At 40.0% G+C, this 20,415-nt stretch overlaps 1 protein-coding gene across 4 annotated transcripts in view; it reads right to left on the bottom strand.

Annotated features, from left to right (window-relative positions):
- Nucleotides 1-666: 666 nt before the first annotated feature.
- The window catches only part of DOCK4 (dedicator of cytokinesis 4), a 253,381-nt gene continuing 233,632 nt past the window's right edge, over nt 667-20,415 (bottom strand). For 2 of the 4 annotated variants that reach the window (XM_069802123.1, XM_069802124.1), the window contains 11 exons: nt 17,965-18,048; nt 16,004-16,123; nt 15,522-15,643; nt 15,140-15,260; nt 14,540-14,621; nt 14,213-14,322; nt 12,909-13,076; nt 10,689-10,761; nt 8,047-8,160; nt 7,036-7,097; nt 667-3,786 (listed from right to left, as the gene is read on the bottom strand). In XM_069802123.1, coding sequence (XP_069658224.1) covers nt 3,361-3,786; nt 7,036-7,097; nt 8,047-8,160; nt 10,689-10,761; nt 12,909-13,076; nt 14,213-14,322; nt 14,540-14,621; nt 15,140-15,260; nt 15,522-15,643; nt 16,004-16,123; nt 17,965-18,048 — 1,482 coding nt within the window. In that variant the 3' untranslated portion in view covers nt 667-3,360. The remainder of the gene's footprint in view (nt 3,787-7,035; nt 7,098-8,046; nt 8,161-10,688; nt 10,762-12,908; nt 13,077-14,212; nt 14,323-14,539; nt 14,622-15,139; nt 15,261-15,521; nt 15,644-16,003; nt 16,124-17,964; nt 18,049-20,415) is intronic. The other 2 variants (XM_069802125.1, XM_069802126.1) reach the window with 1 other exon arrangement.

The raw sequence follows: 20,415 nt of genomic DNA, 5'->3' as shown, positions 1-20,415 counted from the left end.
CAAAGAGCTGCGTCTGTCAGCACCTGGGGTTACTGATACAATGCTGCTACCTGCCTCGCTGACGACGGTTACGCTCAAAACAAGATGCTTTTCATCGTTTATACCTCAGGCATCGACTCCTGCCTACTGGTGCCTTTTTGCTCAGTCACTGTGCTTTTTGCAGACACTGTCGGACAATCTGTGAGCAAGACCGGTCAGGCAGGAGGGCGAGGTGCCACTTCCATACAGAAGATTTACACGTAGCTACACCCTGTTCCATCTGAACGGGGCCATACCTGCGCTACCCCGAAACCTTTCCTATCAAGGGGTCACTTCAGCTTTGTGCTTCTTTCAGGACACAGGCTATTGGCTATGATCTGACTTGAGACATCATGATAGTTGAGTTCACTCACACTACAGAGGTATTAGCCCATCATGAGAACCAGTCTGAATTGCATCATTTCGAAGCCAGCCAGCCCAGTTTGCAGTTGCTTCTGTGGCACCCCAGAGGTACCAGCATCTCAAATGCAGTGTTTAAATAGAAGATCATCTTACCTATTACACATACGTTGGCTAACATTCAAGCTATTGAGTAGTAACAGCAACTTTTTCTCATAGGTCCTTCTATATGAGCTTCTGTATTACTCACTGTCATCCAGAAAGCGATAAAACTACATTTATAATACATAAAATTCAAACGAGACCTTTATTTACATTAGGTTTTCAAGCGTTGGGTGTTGCAACATACATAACAAAATTTCATACTACATTTTTTATAGGAAATCAGGTTGAAAAGCTGATCTACAGAATCAATTTGTCAAAACTGGCTAAGCAGAAAATGTGTCAGCTCGGTTTTAGAGTACTCTGTCAATTTTACACCGTCTGCTATCGTTCACAGTATTCCTGACGTCATGGTTATAAAAACAGAGCGCTCATGCAGGTTAATTTACAGTGAACTCTCCTAGTAAATTTTACATTCTTCATTTGTTCAGAAGAGCAGGTCAATACTCTCCACGTTGTCTCACAAAGCAATTACGGATCCCAATAGGGAGAAAACTAGATCCATCAGGAGACTTTTAACAGAAAGAAAACTGGATTTAGCAAGACAAGGAGTCAGAACTTTAACTCCGTGACAAACTGAATTATAATCTCCCATTCTGTAGAAAACAAGTTGTACTGTAAAGATTAATCAAGTCCTTTTACTCCATATTAACATTATGCAGCAACCAATATGAGTGTCTAGGTAAACAGAAACTTTGTGAAATGTTTTGCTGCAAAGCTGACTTCAGTAATGCACGCAAATGATAAAGTCATCCACTCTGCTCACTGCCAGAAATAAAAAAAATAAAGGCTTCAGGAGCTAGTAACACTGATTCATACTGTGCTCAAGCACTAGTCAACAAAACCTATTAAACTACACAGGGGTCAAAAAAAAAAATCAAAGTAGCTTTGTTATCTTACTTGTGACACCTTATTTAAATCTCAGGCATTACTTCTTTATATCAGCATAAATATGTAGCCTTCTACACCTTTTATGATGTGGTTACAGACACAAAAATGTTATAGTAGAAAGCAAGAGCTAGTTCAAGGAACTTCAGACTTTGAAAGCAGCAAGATACAAAGCTAAAATTCATGTTCCTTTTCAAGTTATGAATACTTTCACTAAAACATAAATATTTTAACATATATTAATTTTTTCTGACATTCAAAATTGTAAAGTCAATATGGCAGAATTATTGTTAAAAGCACATATTTACAAATATTCTTTTTTCCATACATAAAGTATTTGGCATAATTATAACAATCTTACTGCATACACAACTGTTTGCTTCTTTTTCACATAATGGTACACTCCTTATTAAAATTTACCAATTATGTACAAAAATACTTGAACATTTATTATAGAAAACCTCTATAACTACCATCAACAGCTTATAACTGCTGAAGGTTTAATTGAGAGAATATAAAAAGTGGTCACTTTCTTCCAGTTAAACTATCGACAAATAAAACACAGCTAAAATGAACATAAGCTTCCCAACAAAAGAGGGAGAATATTTTTAACAGCATGATTTAAAATGCAGTTCACACATCTGTTCCCAAGCACATGTTAAACAGTTAGTAAAAGAAAGAGGATACCAAAAATACATACAGAAGGTGCTTGCTTTTTTTTTTTTTTTTCTTTCCCCTCCACATTCCTACGGCTTGGCATTAGCTTTCCAGAGCTCTTCAGATGCCAGTCACTAAAATACAACCTAAGGCCAAACACCATTCCTCTGCAATAAAGATGATGGTGATGAACTCAAGCTAAAAAGCAAATCCAAAACCTGACTCCACTGGTACGTACACATCCAAAGAGCTGTTCAGAATTTTTGCTAGGTTTTTACAGAATTACTAATGACCTTTGCAATTAAGCTTTTGAAATTTATTGATCGATAACCAGTAATTTGTACTTTTAAAAATTTGTTCATTGAGGGTATTGCCTCGGTACTAGTCAGTACTGATTCTTGTACACAATTTAAATGAACAATTGATTTGTACCTATTTCATACACAGATTGTATTTTAGGGTGAACCTTCAAAAAGAGCAGAGAGCCTCCACTAGCAAACTGCTAGCTTTTTAAAAAACAAAACAAAAACAACAAAAAAAAACATTAACTGGAAGAATAAAAGTAAATTGCACCTCAAAAAGAAAAGGATGCGTCTGGTACAACAATACACTAATGGCACAAAACCTTATCAAGATTCACCAGAACGGTGCTGTACGCTGAATGAAATGCAGGTATTTTTCCATCTTAAAAATAACATAAACCAAGCGTGTGTTTCAAAGATTCCAAACCACATTCTTACAACAGTTCTCTGCAGTATAACTTGCATTATATCTCAGTTTTTCCACAGACATTTGAAATGACCAACCTGTTCATCAGATAAGAGAAACAACTTTCAGCCTACTTGCAGAAACATCCTAGTCTACAGACTACTTTGTTAGAAAGCGTGCATTTATCTCTAGTAGTAAAGATCCAGTCAGTATATTCTGCATTTTGTAAGAAGCATTCGGCTAACTCAGATGAGAGCTGTAGGGTTTTAGATTTAATTTTTTAAAATAAAAATAAAGTACAAATAAAAGCATTTATCAGTATTCACCACCATGAAAATTAAAAAAAAAAAATCCTCTCAGTCATGCTTCCTATAATATCTGGCAACCCAAATTAGTAATTTCATTTCAAATGTGCAACATAATATTAATAAGCGTTTCGTAATTACTCGAAAGAAAAGGTGGGCAAAACATTAAAGTGCCTAACTAAACACGTTCCACCATTTTTAAAAAATATTATTTCTTAACCGGGAAAGAACTGGTTGCGATTAAATACAAAGGCGTTTCTTCTCATAGCTGAGAGACTTTGCGGGGCAGAGGCCTGGGCCGGGGAACCTGCTCAGTCCTCCGGCCGCTGTTTTCCAGATTGTTTGGCCGGACCAGCTGCGGCTTGGGCGGCAGGGCCGGCGGGTCCGCGGCGGGCGGGATGGAGAGGCTGTGAGGTAGAGGAACGGGGCGTTTCAAAGTCCGCTCGTACACACTGTAAGGCGGCGGGGTTTTACTTTCTTTTCTCACAGGCTCCTCGGGAACGCCGTAGCTTGGGACAGTCACCGGCGGTTCGCTGCCTTGGCTTTCAAAGCCCGACGTCTCCGACGTGCTGCAGCGGCTGAGCGAAGAGATGCCGCTGCTGTAACTGCCCGAAAGCACCGGGGAGTTGGATATGAGCCCCGAGGAATGATACTCCACCGGAGACGGCGTGAACGACTGCACGGACCCCTGCGCAAAAGAAAGGGCAGAGGAAGAATTCACCCGGAGTCAACGAGGGAGAGCGCTGCCGCGCTCAGGCTGAAAACGTACAGGGATAAGCGCGTGGATTCTGGGGCTTCATACACGTGAACAGTTGCATCCCTGTTTGATTAGGATCCCTCGAGAAACCAATAAAAAGCTCATTTCGAGAGCGCCTACGTACACCTTGAACAGTGCTCATGCCGGTAGTTCGTGCAAGTGGAAGTAAAACCGTACTGAAGTGTTAACCTTACTATCAAAATACCCCGGAAAAAATCTGGAAGCCTTTAAAACGAACCCTCGATTTTCCTAGCTGTAAGTGAAAGGCCTAGCCCCGCGCCGGACATGCCAAGCGGTGCCCTGCCCTCTAAAGCCAAAGCGCAGGCCTCGCATCCCGGTCACCGCCGCTACTGCGGTCCCTCGCGTTTCAAATTCATCCTCCGAAGCTTCTCGCAGTTTTTACCGCGCCGTCACGCAACGCAACGCGCCTTTACGCGGCGGCATCGTAATGGCCTCTGCTGCCACTCAGGGGGCAGCAGCAAGAAGGCAGGCGGTGAGGCATTGCTGCTGCGGACGGCGTTTTGGAACCACGGTTGCTCCCCCTTTCCTCTCCCCCGCGGCCCAGGCATTCCTTAGGCACACGGTGGCACTTGCACGAAGCGCGGAACGTCGCTGCGGGCCCCGGGGACGAGGGTCCGGCGGAGGGCGAAGGTTGCAAACGTCTGCACCAGCAGCCTCGTAGGTCTGGGGGGGAAGGTGAGGGATGGGGGAGCTGAGGGCCCAAGCGGCAATGACAACGATGATAAAGAATAAGAGGCAGGACCGGTAAAGCCCTGCCTAAAAACATCGAGCAGTCCTATTCTGGTGAAGCAACTTCAACTGGAAACTGTAAAAGCTTAGACCATACTTTGCAAGTTGAAAATTTTTTTGCAAGGTATCTGATTGTGACCGGAGCCATCTGAGACAATCCAGACTTAACGGCCTCAAGCGCAGGCTAAAAAAGGGATGGAGAAATCGCATCAAAGACAAATTTCTCACCCCAACTCTTGTTAGACCGGTTGGCACTCAGCTGCTCAGCTTGAGGTGAGAGTGTGAGCCATGCAACAAAGGGTGGGGAGGGGAGGAAAAGGAGAGGGGCAGGGGCGTACAGAGCTGGCTGCACTGACTTTATCCTGTCGAGATAATTTTAGTTATCTGTCTAGGACTGGATCCACAGTGCACTGAAAGCAATGGAAAAAAGAAAAATCTTCATTTACATCAGTGGATTTTGTACTAAGACGGCCTTCTCTGGCAGCACGTAACAGTTGGAACAAAGGCTAAAAATGGAGCCCTTTATATGGCTAGGGAAGAGCAGAGCAAGTTTTATTTAAAGCTCAATACATGTTGAAGACATTTCAGGCATTGCGAGGAGCCTGTTTAACTACTTGTTTCAGGTTCCGTTCCTCTGCATGTGAGGAGGCTGCAGCTGCACTCCTACCCCCACAAAAGTCCAGGGTCAAGATTTTCAAATAAATGATGTAATTGGTTCAAGTTCCAAGAGTGCTTGACACTTGGATTAAGTGACCATAGATAAGATTTAGGACGTTTGCTTTTGTCATTCAGAAGAGCAAAAATACGTGTAAATCCTGCCTGCTTTAATTTAGGAGCTGAGCAGGGGTAAGCACTTTTTTTTCCTGACAGCAGTACAGACTGATTGTACCAGTAGTAACAGTCTAGACACCACAACAGTCTGGAAATTCATGGATGCTTGAAGTGAGATCCAGCAACTCTCAGAATTATTCTGGGCCAGCATTCCTCTCCCATGCGGCAATCCAGACTTTGGCTGTGAAATGCTTAAATACTGTCCAGACCTTTAGAAGGAAACGTTAGGACAAGCTTCAAACATCCCTAAGAATCATCAGTACCTAGTCCATTCAGGGAAAAAGGAAGAGTTGCTCACCTTGCGTACAAGATCCTAACACTCTGAAGAGCCTCCTAGTAAGCAGGTAGTGTGAAACCTGGGATCAGTGCTCCTGTCAGCAGAAGTTATACTATGGTAATAGAGCTGCGGGGCACTCTAATGGCCAGCACAATTGCTCCGTGTTGATCCCGGACCGCTGTGCAGCCACGAGTGGGAATGTTACAGGCTCATGGGATGGCAAATGGTAGAATGACTGCAGACTTGTGATTAGGGACCTCAAAGGGAAAGGAGGCATTTAGGGGTGCCACCTTCCTCCTCCTCAGGAGATGTGTACCTCTGCAGCTTTAGTTAGGCATTGTGCAGCTGAGGGACCACTTCAGCAGGGCTGCCTCCCTCTGCCCTCGCACCTGAGTGCCTGAAGCACCAGTCATGCTCCTTTCCATTTGCTCTCCCTTCCAGGTTGTTAAACCTCGTACTACTAACCGCAGAATTATCTCTGCTTCAACGGGGTGGCAGCGGCTATCCCCGAGACTAATGTGCAGTCTGACAATAGCGGGGTTTGCCTGGAATATGCAGGCTGCCTGTTTGTGTCCTCCAGTGCTGTGGAAGACACAGATTTCCTGGTCAAGTTTTCCAATAAATAAGCTACTGTGCAACATGTGAGTACTGACACATTCAAATATCTTGAAATAAAAATGAAACCTGCTCACTTTAGCCTGGATCCCCAATTGCTATGGGTGTTTAACTGTCAGAGAAGAACCAATGCTTATTCACAGCCTGTGCTTACTGTTTCCTATTGGCAGGCTTCAAACTACTTCCAACTTCTTACACAACCTCCCTGGATCATTCTGCAGAGGAAGTGGATATTAAAATGACTGAAGCAGGGATTACTCTCTAACACACCCTCTAATCCAACAGCTCTGGATGCTGGAGGAGTAAGGGCAATGAGTCGCCCCCTCCTTAGCCGGCATTTCCCCTCTTGCCACTGTTGGAGACAAAATTCTGGACTAGGTGGACCATTGGGCACCTCTTACATTTAATCCTTACACTCCCTTCTGTCCACTGACTCAGGTGAGCTTGATTATCCAGGTAGGTGAGAAGTCTAGTATTGAGAGGCTAAACATTCTCAAGATTAGGTTTCTTGCCTGCGGTTTTGAAAATCTTCAGAGCTGTTGTAATTGTTACAGCTGCTTACTCTTGTGAGTGGTTTTTGTATAGGCATATGATAATAAAAGGAAAACATAATACAATCCCAAATAATGTATATTAAATATATACTATCTACCCCACAATACGTACGACCTGTCCCACAAAGTCAGTTCACTGCAATAAGACAGTACCTTCATTGGTGATCTGCCAGCAGGAGAAGGGGAAACGGAGGCTATGTGTCTTGCTGGTGACGCTGTAAGTCAGAAAGATTTCAGTGCATTCTTGGTGTTACAATTTTCAGTAAGAAATCTTTTTAAGTGGATAGATCATTCAATACACAAACATTATCTCTGGTTCCCTCTAGGTACTTGCCTGATGGCTGCAAATACTTTTAGAGATTTTATTTTACTCTGTTCTCAGGATTATTTTGCAGTACAACCAATGAAGTATAAGAAATTTCTGCATCCATCTTCTCTGACAAATTTTATATCACCATAAATTGGTTTATATCCTACCAAATGATATCAGAATTCAAAAAAAGTCAGTATAATAACTTTTCCCTTCCTCTTTTTGTTCTTCTATTAAGAAATATATTATGTATTTGTACGTCAAATAAGAAAACAGACAATACATAATGTACTTACATCAAACAATTACCTGTAAATATACTGTAAACATGCCTGGACATACTTTGAGGCCTAAGTCTAAAACACAAAAAGGGTCTTCACTCCCTTGAGAGCAATTATATTTATAGTATCACTTGAGCAGCCTTTCCTTTAAATGGAAGTTAATCTTTTGAAAGGCAAATTGGTTATAGTAACAGAATTCATGTACTTCCATGATTGCTGTGCGTTTTCTGGCCAGTAAGATTCTTTGTGGTTAATGATCATTTCTGATTGCTAACCTCCAATTATCATAAGATCAAAAGATTAAATTTGATCATCCTCCCCAATACCAGCATGAACTGTCTGAAACTACTCAGTCATTAAGTGAAAGGGCAGAGTATTGGAAACAGAATGCTACAGAGAACATTAACGAGATGAAAATACCTGCAGAGGCAGTTCTACGGCCTTCCCTGTAAGCAATCAAATAATACATTAACCTGCTCAAGAAGTTAAACATTAATCAGAGTGGAAAGAATCTAAGCCCTCAAGCAGATAATTTTTTTACTGGAGCTTAGCCTGAAATGCCCATTAACTCACCAGTCTGTGCAGGTCTTGGTGGTACAGGAGGAGATATAAGCTTTCCACTTTCCGATGTGTTTCTGGCTTCCTTCCCACTGTCCAGGCTCCAGCTGCTGGGGGTGGTGTTTACAGCTGGAAGAGAATGAAAAAGCTGGCATAGGCATCAACACTTCTTGCTCTCTGACTTGCCTTCATCCATAAGGACAAAAATACACAGAGTGGAAACGTTAAACAACAAGTTGCCCGAAAAGCTCTCATGATTACATCAACATTTGAAAAGCTCTTAAATAATGGCTGTCAATCTCCCGGTTGCCTGATGCATGCATCTGGCCCTCAGGTCAGTTTGTGATTGTATAGCAGTTGGGACCATCAACAACAGCAGCGGCTGAGATAGCACTCTGGTGCACTGCAAATCCAGCCACAAAGGGAGATAAGCTTGAAGCCTGTTATAATCAGTTTATCATTGCACCAGACTCCTATTTAGAGGCTTCTAGGCAGAGGGGAACAGACTATTCAGAAATTGTTTCCATTAACTCATTTTATATACAGAAGGGACTAGAGAAAGGAACTCGCCAAATTCCAATCAACCTCCCTCAGAAAGCTTTCCATGCTAACATGGTTTTTTTGCCTGCATAGGCTACAAATTCAGAATTGAAAGAAGGTGGAAAGAAGGGCAAAAAATGAAGGGAGTAAAATTGGAAGAAATGAAAGTGTCTGGGGGCAGGGCAGAGTGGGGAGGAATCAAATGAAGAAATTATTGTGGACTGCAAAAATTTATATACAGTGTTCGTATCCATGGTCAAGGATCTCTGCTTGATCATGTAAATTGACTATCACCTTGATGTGCATAAAAGTGGCTGTTGTATTTGTCTGTTACCTTTACCAAGTTCCATAACTTTAATTGAATGATCCTGTAAGGCCTGGAACAGCTTCCTTAACAGAACTGGATTATCTTATGTTATCAAGGAGCCACCAATATTGGAAAGAAGTCAGATAGACAGAAAGACAGGGCATTTAACATGGACAGGACAAAAGCTAACTTAAACCCCACAATTTTTCATACACGTCCTGTAAAAAAAGTGGAAAAAAACTGCTTTAAACCTCCCCCTTCCCCCTCAAAAAAACCCACCAAAAACACACCACCAAAAAACCCCCCCACCTTCAAAGCCTGAAACCTCTTGCCTTGCCATTACAGTTTCCTTCTTGTCTGCTTGTTTCATAGGTGTGAGTAGAGAACCACATGCAGGGACCCTGTGCTCATTTACAAAGATGAAGCGAAAAGCAAAGTGTAGTTGCTAACGGATGGTATCAATTATTGCTATTATAGCAACACCAAGGGCTCTCAGAAGGACTGCAATATATATACCCACTATACCAGTATATATACCAGACTTAATACAAAAAGAGCAGTACAAATAATATTTGTTTCATAACTGTAACAATATTGTCACAGTATAATTGCACATTAGTTGACCCTGAGAACAGTGCACAGAATAATCTATTTTCTGGAGGACCATTTTGCTTTTTTTATTGTCAAAATATGCATTACGTTGTTTGCTTTTTATTGTAGGCTGTCACCTAGCAGTATGGTTTTGCCCTCGTCCTAAAAATGACTTGGCACCAGACCTAGGTACTTTACATGCCTGATCTCTTGAAAAGCCAATTTTTTCTTTTAAGTCATCCAAGCAGTCAGTTCTTTGGACTGCTAAAGTCTCCAAGAGAGAATACTTTATTTTAACAATTCTGTAATGTATTTGGCTGCATAGGCCAGTGGAAAAGTTTTGCCATTTCCATGTTAAATTATTTCATATGTTTTTTAGCCCTGTGAAAAATTCCACACTTAAGTTTTCATAAAAACTTGGACACAAAAATACTTACAAAAATCAGCTCCTATTGATGAAAATCTGATTCCTGGTCAGTTCTTGTTACAGTATATTCTTAAAATAGTTATTTTCAATACACCTGGTTTACTGTATCCTTTATTCAGGGTACCACAAAGGCAGTGCATAATGAAATGACGGAGCATATTATGGATGTGGAGCACATAATGAAATTGTGGCACAATAACTGTGCCAACAATATTGAATTTCCCCATGCGCAAAATTATACAAGGCAGTATTTTGTCTATGGAAATTCACAGGTTTCTCATTTACTCTAATTAAACCCAAAAAAACCAACAAGCCACAAATTGATCTTTTCTCTTCCATCAAAGTGTAGCCAAAAGCACAGTGACTTATATTTGGTAAAGGGGACTTGCAGGTGCCAAACTTCAGGACTCTATCCATCTCTTTAGCTTCTCTCTGCCCCAGTCTCCAGAAGTTCATCTCCAGGGCTCACCACCCCATATGTCTCCCTTGAGAAGCAGAAAGGAGAGCTCTCACAGGCAGCCTGCTGCCACCTGCTGCACCATCACCCCTTCCTGCAAACTTCTGGACCCTTCTGAGTGCAACACTCAGTTCAAACAAACACCATGTTCCCCCCTTTTTGGCGAAATGTTTTGAAACTTAGAGTGTTAGCATAATTTAGTTAGTTAGTTAGAATGTTTTGAAACTTGGAGTTGACAGTATGCGCTCAAAAGAATTAGTATTCTACAGGAATATGACAGATTAATTATATTTTCATTGCTTCCAAGACTGGTATGGTGCAGCGTTTCCACTCACATTTGTCAGGGCCAGGCAGATTGGAATCACTTCGTGGCAAAGCACCGTCTCCAATATGATTAAACAGCATTCTCTGTAAATTGAGAATAGCATTGGTTTATGAATAGCTGCTGTTGTATTTCAGTAGCCTTTAAGAAAATAAGTATCTTTTTGTTATTAGCCCCACCACACAGGCCTACTTTGGAGCTAGTGTGATAAACATCACCTAAGCACTTAAGTAGTTTAATAAAAATATGTGTATACAAATAGGGAGTAGACTAGTTTTCTGAAAACTGTACAACACTGGAATCAGAGGGAGGATTATTATGTACTGAGTTCTGACAGTTTCCAGCTTCCTAAAAAACAAAATAAGGCTTATTCGTCAAGTGGTATCTTGATAGATTACTAAACAAGTGCAGGGATGCATTTGCAATAATTTCATTGCAGAATCAGGATCTCAACAAGGTGCAATGTTTGACAATATTCAAGTTATGGCTGTTATCTTAGAAGATCATTGTTTATTATTTCCAACCCTGACTCTTTTGGTAGCAGTGTTCTCACTTCTCTTGTGGATAAGAGCTGACCCGTAGTGTGTTTGTTTTCCTTTTCTGAATATTCAATTTTTTAAAAAAGTCAGAGTACATTTATGAAACAATTTTAAAATTCCACTCGTTATTTCTTTTGGCAGCATTCAAATAATCCGTGGGTTACTAGTTTATCTTGATAACAGATGTAAACACCATACAGTAAATCCTACAAGTAATGTAGATGTACTTTCCAAAGGAAATGAGAACAGATAAACTTTACTTTTTCTTCTTCCTTTTATTTTTTTAAAGCAAGATCAGACAATCAGTGAAATCCAAATCAAATCCTATTCTTGTGTCTCCTTCCAGTGTTCACAGAGGACGGTGCCCAGTCAGCAAGGCACTATGCTGGGCTTCCACAAGATGGCAAACCCAGCTGCAAAAGTAATCATCATTGATCTAACATGTTGCAGCTCCATGTAACAAAGTGACCAGGAAATACCCAGTTAATTCAACTTGACTTAAAACATCTCCTAGAGAGAATGCTTTGGTAGACTTGGAGCTACACCAGGTTTGCCTATCTATGCTGTACTAGAGTCATACTGGATCAGGTAATATCTGTTTTCCTGGAGTTACCATTCAGCTGAGGTGGTGTAACTACATGTGTACTCTAATGTGACAGCAAATGTGATGATATGTTCCTGCCTGGTCTGGATTGAATGTTCACTGCCTAGCGAGTCTGCATGGGCAAGCACTGAAGTGTGTTTTCTGTTGTGAAGGTAAAGAGCAAAGGCTGAAAAAGCAACTGAAATTGGAAGAGACAGAGAGACAAAAGCTGAATGAAATACAGAGAAACAAGGACATACTAAAATAATGAAATATAAAACCATATGGAAGTACAAGAGACATCGCAGGATGTTTAATGAGACAGCCCCCCACCCTACCCCCTCCCCCAAAATATGAAACCCAAAAAGCTCCATTAGGAAGAATAGTGCAAAAAACTAAGGAGGCTTGTTGGCCAGTCAATTACAGCAGGCGTTCCTCTTCAGAGTACAGGAAGAGCTGGAGAGACACTGTACAATCACTCAGCTAGAGATCAAAAAGCAAGCACAAATCGATGTTGACTGAAAACAGCTGTACATAGATAAGCTTAAGCATCAATTTCAATGAGCAAAGCAGATGCAGTACTGCGATGGTCTTGTTCTATGAAGTCCACCAAACTTCCTTAAATGAGGTAGCTATGGCCTCAAAAGACTTGATTTGGACTTGAAGTGTGGGAATTTGCCTGTGTATCTCATCTTTCCCGGTTAAAAAACTAGTGTGAAAATAAACGGGTGGTCCTTTCGTCATTAACTTAGTGTGAAGCTCCAACCCAAGACTGTTGAAGTTAACTGGTGTTAGAATAAAAATAGAAAGGACAAGGAACAGTTTGAGCATCTAAATTCTAACGGGAGTTGCAGGTATCTCTAAGATATCTCCTTACACTTGTCCTGAGGATTTCTTTTCCACTTCTTAATCAGAAGGCAGAGAATCAGAATTTTGTTTCTGATCACAGTCCATTTTTACTGCTCAGGGAATAGAGCACCAGAGAAAGAAATTGCACCTTTCCCTAGAAAGATATATCCTCATTTATGGTTATGAGGGCAGAAAGAAACTGTCAGACCTTCTCACCTTTGAAACATACTTCACTGTACAAGCAAGTTAAGTTTCTACTTACCCTCTCTTGGGACACTGAGGGTAGAGACAGATTGGGAGATTTTCCTGCCGGGCGAGTCTCAGAGAGAGTGGGGACTGGGCCTACGAGCTCCTCAGCCTCCCTTATCGAATCTCGGGTAGAGTGGGGGATAGAAGTCGCATTCCACTTGGCAAAGCAAGAGTTTGCAGTCTGGGAGCAAAAATGGGATAATTTTTTCTTTGCGGCAAACTGTAAAACCGCATTATTTAAAGAACATCTCCTGGTCTTTCCTGTATGTTGGTTTGGTCCACTACTGCTGAGAAAGTGCCCAGTAGATATATCAGTAAGTAGTTCCCGAGAACTGCCCTTCAGTCTGGCTAAGCTTCAGTATTACTTCTTAAGCCCTCGGGTTAACAGCACGAGGGCTTAAACAGAAAAGAGGAAAAAATTAAGTCAAGACCCAATTCAATAACTGAAGAAGCAAGGGACAAGAATACAACTAATGAGAAACCAACAAATAATTTCTAAAATAAAGGATCCTGGACTACCAAGTTGTTTTTTATCAAAGGCAAAATTTCTGGTGGAAATGAGAGTGTTGAGAGGAGGGCCTTTCACACTGTACTTATGTTCTCATCTCTCTCAGCTTCAGCAAGAGGTGCATTGTGTGATGGCATAGATTAAAAGAGCAACTGTGTTAAAGGAAAGCACTTTAGGAGAGTAGGTCCATTAAGAAGAAAAGATGAAATAAGGATTCAAAACTGGCCAGCTCACCAAGCTCATTTTGCATTTCAGATAACTCAGAAGATACAAATTTCATACAGACCTATGTAACAGTAATTTTAAGGTAGGAACACAACTCATTCTTTTCTCTGGAGTAATGCAATGTCCTTCTTTTTGAAACTACATTGAAAAATAGGAATTGCCACATGGAGTGGGTTATTATCTCACAGTGGCTAGGATTAGCTATTTCAGAAGAAATAAAGGGGAGGTCAACATGGACAACTGCTGTGATAACAGTTTTTCTTTCTTTCTTCTTCCCTAGATTGAACAAACGCTGCTGTTTCACACAAGCAGGCTGCATCATCTGGTAAGTCTTTGCATTTGAGTAAGTATCAAAAAACCATATCTAAACCTAGACCAAGCAAGCAGAAATGTGATCAAGCACCATGTATCCTAGTCAGATCTCTTTCATGTAAAATATTTTAGAGTATTTGCTTATGAAAACAAAAAAACCCCCTTGAAATTTAACAGCAGTGAGCAGACAGTGAATCTGCTCAAAGTTCAACAAGTGCCTTTATCATCATCTTAGCTACTTGTGTTCAGAGGACTCCCAAAAAGCTTCCTACCTGCGAGGTTTCTGAAGGAGTAGGGTAGATGGCACTGCAGGGCCTCTCTCTGGGGGACAGGCAGGAGTTTTCTCGGGAATGCTTATGTTTGTCAGACAACAGAGGAGAGGCTAGAATATAAATATGTCAAGAGATTAAATTCATGCAATGGAACTCAGACATTTCAATTCTATGCTTATGACAAAGAAATTCTCAGTCCCCAATAATTCATATTCCTCAAACAACTGGCTAAATTTGATGTCTGACCAGTGATACCATGCAGAAATTCAGCTGCATAACATATCAAGAATAATTTAATATGGTTTACCACAGGAGATGAGCACTGACCTCTGGCACTGGATGGAGCAGAACTGGTCACATTAGGTGAAGCAGAATGAGTAGAACTCAGGCTTGAGGTAGACGGACTAGGCTGCGTATAGAAGAGTTGCTGTTGTTACATTACACTTACTGGTTTAGAAAACAAAAATTGATAACATTTTTCACTGAAACAAAGAGCTTGTAATTTATTAGACTAGTTTCTCAGCATTTCAAAATAGCAAACCAGCATAAAGAGCATTAATGTAACTACAGAAAGATGTAGTAAAATCTCAAATAAATAGAAATGTAATTAATATATTAAAATAATTACATCACAACTGTGACAACTGGACAGAAAAGTCTATGTAAGGTCAGATGACTTCGCATCATAGTGCATTGCTGCTTATTACTTTTGTAAAAATTCATGCTCTTAAGTTAACAAAGAAGAAACAGTTACACAAAAAATTGTTCTAAGTTAAGGAGGTTAACAGCCCACTTAAAGATTTGTTTATTAAAAGAAGTATCAGCAATAACTTTGAAATTTCTGAATGAAATAATAGAAGCATGAATTTAGTAAATAGCCTCATAAGAAAGATTCTGTTTAGTCTGAAGAATGACAATAATTTGTACCTGCATGTTAAAAACTTCATCGGAGCTTTCTGATTGCCCAGTGATATTGCTGACTTCAGCAGAAGCTTGGGATGACAGTGATGAGGATGAATACCGATTGACAGCTGGGTAACTCAAGGGACTATTATGAGAATAATGAAATACAAAATGGTTAACTTCAGTTGCCAATCATAATTTTTCATGTGAAAACAGCATGTTTATTAATCTCCACAGTTTAATTTGGATTTATTAGTTGAGAGAGAAAGAGAATATACATATCAGCTATTCATGACTGAAGATACTTCAGGCGGACCATATGGGGAAGCATGCACACAATAGAAGTATTTCATGGGTCATCTTCCACAAGTAAAAAAATCTATCAATTTCTAGGATTTTAACTTGCCTGCGTCGTGGTATTACCCTGGCACCATCAGGGCTCATAGAAACAGGTATGGAATTTCGGCATACACGAGGACTTCCATTTGGGAAATGAACAGGGCTAGCTTGTACACAGGCAGAAAATTCCTAGCAAGTTGTTAAAAGAAGATTAATTAAAAGGAACATAATATCATTAAGCATTTTGTAAGACACAAAGAGTCATCTGAATAGTTATACCTGCATTTTGGATCAGCTTCATCATTAGTAAGACAAATATTTTAACTTTTCACTGATGATACTTTCCTTTTAGTAAAACATGACTATTTTTCTCTGCACTGTACGGAAAGTTTATTAACTTTCTCTGTGCTTTGTGGTACTATAAGAATGCTACAAGATGTAATGTGGACAAACAACCAAAAGATGTCACTATTTGTTGCTTAGGAAAATTTAACAACCCTTATCGCAGCTAAACAGTGTCCTGGTTTATCCATGCACCTGCTCACGTACCTGTATTCCCAAGCTTGACTTCATCACAAAGAACTGATCCACCAGCTTTTTGTGCAACGGCCTCATGTCCTGTGGCACCACCTTCTCGTGCACTGCCAAGCCAAATTCTAGAATCTGGGCCTGCAGAAGAGAGGAGGAAATTAGGGAAAAATACATTTTTGATCCATTTTCCTTAAGCTTTCATCATCATTTAGGATACTAATAAAAAAAAAAAAAAATCCACCAAAATGCATGTTGTATTAAAAAGCATCTAAATCCCTGACAGACCTGTAATCAAACAAGGCCTAAGACTAAAACCAGTAATACACAAAGAGGATTTATGCCTTTTCCCATTTTACTCTTCAACTTTCCCAAAGATTTGGCCAATGTGAATTCAACTCTAATATAAAAACCATTATGGATAACGTAGTGAAAAATCCGGCTAAATGGCAACTTTACAAAGGAGCAGTTCTAAACCCTAAATAAAAGCCATTTGCTACAAGAACAGTTACAAAAGGTGTGAAACAAGAGCAATGACCACATCCACCAGAGACCCTGTAACATAATTTCAATGAAGTCCACGGTTCCCTATCCTATTCCAACTCCCCAGAGACCTCAGTAAGTGGTGGCTTTATGTATATTCTTGAAGCAAGGCCTGACAGCCTTCAGAATAACATTGCTAAAACTCCAATCTTGCTCAAATTTGGTCACAGGCACTTAAAATACTGAATTGGTTAGATGAGGAATCAGATTAACTCAAATTTAAAAACAAAATAGCTACACTATGCTGTAATATCTTTGGATGAGAACTACTAGCTGACGTTTTCAGGCAGCCTGCGAGCGGGCACACAGCTGCGCAGCATCACTGACCCGGGGTCAGGACTGCAGCACATCCGTCCGCACACACAGACATCCCAGCCCTTCGAACCCTCCGCGTCTTCTGTTAACCAGCTGTGGGTGCCAGACGGCGTTTAACGGCTATCGCTTGGAATTCATGTTTTTGTCATAGGAAGTTATTAACTCCAGTTTTAAGTTGTAAGGGTTAGTGAGATTAACTATAGCTTGAGAAATCAAAACTGCAATGTAAATTACTATACATGATGTAAACGAAATTATAGTGAGCTTGGTGAACCTATTCTGATTTATACTGTCTGAGGATCTGCCCTTCAGCTGGTCTGACCAAATGTACCACAATACTGATGAAAAATGGAATTTCCATCTTGCCAAATTCCAATACTCTGACTTCTTTATTGCAAGCTGGCAATAAAGTTTGAAATTTCAACATGCTGCATAGAACAAAGATAGGTAAACGCTAGTGAAAATATTTAGTAGGATCATTTGATCAAAATAATTTTTTTCAGCATTTCTAAATGGAGACACTTCATATTTGAGGCTGGTAGTTTGTTGTCTTATAAATTAATGAAGAAATAATACAAAAATCATATAATGCATAGCATACTCACCTGTTTAGTCACTTGGTGTTTATTTTACTGCCTACCTACTTTGGCAATTATTATTAGATATATTCCACTATAGTAAGGTGTTTTGTTTTTTTTTTTTCTCTTATGCTAAACTTTGTAGTGAAAATGTTTGTTCTGTAGTATTGGTAAAATACGTCTTACAAATATTTGCTGAAGCCATGAAACGTTTCATGAGATAAAGTTTATTCTGTAGTAGTGGTAAAACATGTTGTGCAAATATTTGCATATGAGCATCACAAGACAAAAACTTGCCTCTCATTCAACCTTTGATTTAGAATAGTTTGAAGTGATTAAGAAGATGACGAAAAGGACTAGGGAAAAAATATTAACATGACCCAGAAAACTGCCTGTATAGGAAGTTACTGTCTACTTGAATCTAATTCAGAAAATACTGAAGACCACTGGGCAGTTATTAACCTCTGAAATTTTATGTTTTATTTTGGGACTCTTTTAGCTAGAACAGCTGAGCAAGCCACCCAGTCAGTCTTCTCCCCACTTTACCTGCTCAAGCATCAGCTCTCTCAAGCGTGTGATCTTCTCTCCATCCTCTGGATGGTTCAAGATGTATTCTTTGACAAAGAATGCCTAAGCAGAATAAAATCACAAAGTAACATAAAGTGATTAAAAACACGTGACTTTTTTTTTTTTTAAAGTTTCAGATGATATTTTTGAAACAAAAGCTCTTTTCTTCTGCAATAGAGGATAATAAAAGTTAAATAATTGACTATTCACATATGTGTTGGTGGAGACTATGGGCAAATAAAATGTAGCCACTCTTGAGTGGCATTTACCAGGTTTCAATATCCAGGACAGATCCTGAATCAAATTCAGAAAACTGCAAATCAGAGTTGAAACCAAACACAGGTCACCTGAACTAAATATCTCTTCCCCATTAACAGTGACATAGGAGTTTTCATACTAGGAGCTTCATTACTCCTTAAATATAAAGGTATCTTAAGATAACAGTGTGGAACTGTATGCTATTATATGTATTGGAGCTGTGACGTTATCTTCTTATTCACTCCTAATATAAATAATGTTTTAAAGAACTCACAGTAACACTGATGTCAAAAAGCCACACTTTTCACTTCAGGAGCATCTGGCCAACATCCAGGTGTGTTCATGAGCTCACCTGACTTTCTGCCCCATCTCCAATGCTCAAATTGTGCCAGCTATAGCACCTCAAAGACATTTTACCCTCCGGCTGTGGCCTGGACATAGCACTCCTCTGGTTGTTCACAATTGCATCTCTCTTAACATGGCAATTATCCTAAGCTGCAAGGGTATTACATTGAGATTACAACAATTCTTGACACTATTCTGTAAAGAAAATGCCCAGCTGCTCATTTGAGAGATTTCTAGACCTTCTCAAAAGAGCATTTTGTCACAACAAGTGTCTGTATGTGTACCTATACGTACACATTGTTTTCTATCCATAGAGTTGAGAGGATAATAGTGGCTGTTCCATGCTGTGTTTTCCTTTTGAACCTGTCTTAGCATTTCCCTCACATACTTCTTACAATGTTCTCCATCTAACTTTAGCTGTTAAAATTTTTGCTGTGCAGAATCATTTGTAAATACGGGAAGCAGTGGAGCTGGAGATAAATATACCCCTTCCTCTGATTCAGTTCCAAAATTTTATGCTGTGACAACCAATAACAAAGAAATGCCGAGACCTGTCTAGAAAATGCTGATCCTGTAATGAAGAACATTTATTCACATGGTCCTTTCGCTGCAGATAAGTAGAATTATAAGAATTAATGTTTAAATTGTTAGAAGGAGCCCTCTGATCCTTGCTAAAATCACAAACTTCTGCCAGCTGATGTTTTTTTGGCCTCAGCTACAAGCTTAATGTTCTTTCAATATCAAGCAGGTGGTGTCCCAGTGGTTTTGGGCTGAGATTTATACAGATCTGTAATACAAGTCAGAGATGTAATAATCCAACTTCAAAAAAAAAAATCACCAATACTTCAGGAAAAAAAATATCAGAATTTGACTAAATCCAGTAACATTATTGGAACCAGTGGTTTCCAATAATTAATCATGTAAATGAGCTAAAAGAAATCTAAGTCGTAGTACAAATTGCAGTCTGAGAGGTGTTAGTGGGCACAAAACACACGCTTCATGCTTTTTCCAGCAGTTTAGAAAATTTTTTTAAAAATCAGTGGTTCAGTCTACAGCCATTTTTTAGCAGACATGAAGGTGCTGCATAATAACTATTTCTTCTGTAGATTTTCCTGGAATCTGTTCCTGTACCAAAACCAGTGACAGCATAGCTTTAACACCTGCAATACTAGCCAAAGGGCTGAATAACTAGAACACTGTTTTTTATCCCATCAGAGGAGGAAAAAGGAGGAAAGAGGGCAGAATCAAGAAGGCAGCAGCTGGCCAGAGGACGTTATTTGCTGGGTTTTAACACTTCTTAAAGCTTGGAAGTTGCCTGAAGGGAAGGAGGATATCTGTAAAGACGTGGGCATGCTTACCTCAAGACCACATGCTCCAAGACTGGCTGAGTTTTGAGCTTTGTACAGGCAGAAGGCAAAAGCAAGTGAAACAGGCAGAGAAAAGCATTTACAGAGGAGAGGAAAAGGAGGAAGGTAGAAGATAACAAGCAGCAAAACAGCAGGAAGACATAAAGACTGAAAAAGGGACATGCAAAGAGAATGGAGGTGAAATAGAAAAAACCCCCACCAAATCTCACAACTATTGCTAGCAGTTTTGGTGTTTACAACACAAATTGATGAAAAGTCCTATTTTGCTATATAGCAAGAGAGAGAGGGAGAGGCCAGAAGGGAATTGAAACATGAAGACTGTCTAGGAGATCAAGAATTGCAGCTAAAAACAACAATAAGAAAGGAGCAAGCTAGAACCTTTAATATGCTCATGAAGAATGGAAAGCTATGCAGAGACATCGAGCTGGCTCTGACATTGCTAATTCAAACCAGACATAGC

Source organism: Haliaeetus albicilla, chromosome 14, assembly GCF_947461875.1.
Source record: "Haliaeetus albicilla chromosome 14, bHalAlb1.1, whole genome shotgun sequence".
Classification (NCBI taxonomy): Eukaryota; Metazoa; Chordata; class Aves; order Accipitriformes; family Accipitridae; genus Haliaeetus; species Haliaeetus albicilla.
The sequence above is the reverse complement of the archived record's forward strand: the minus strand, read 5'-3'. Positions and strand labels throughout refer to the sequence as shown.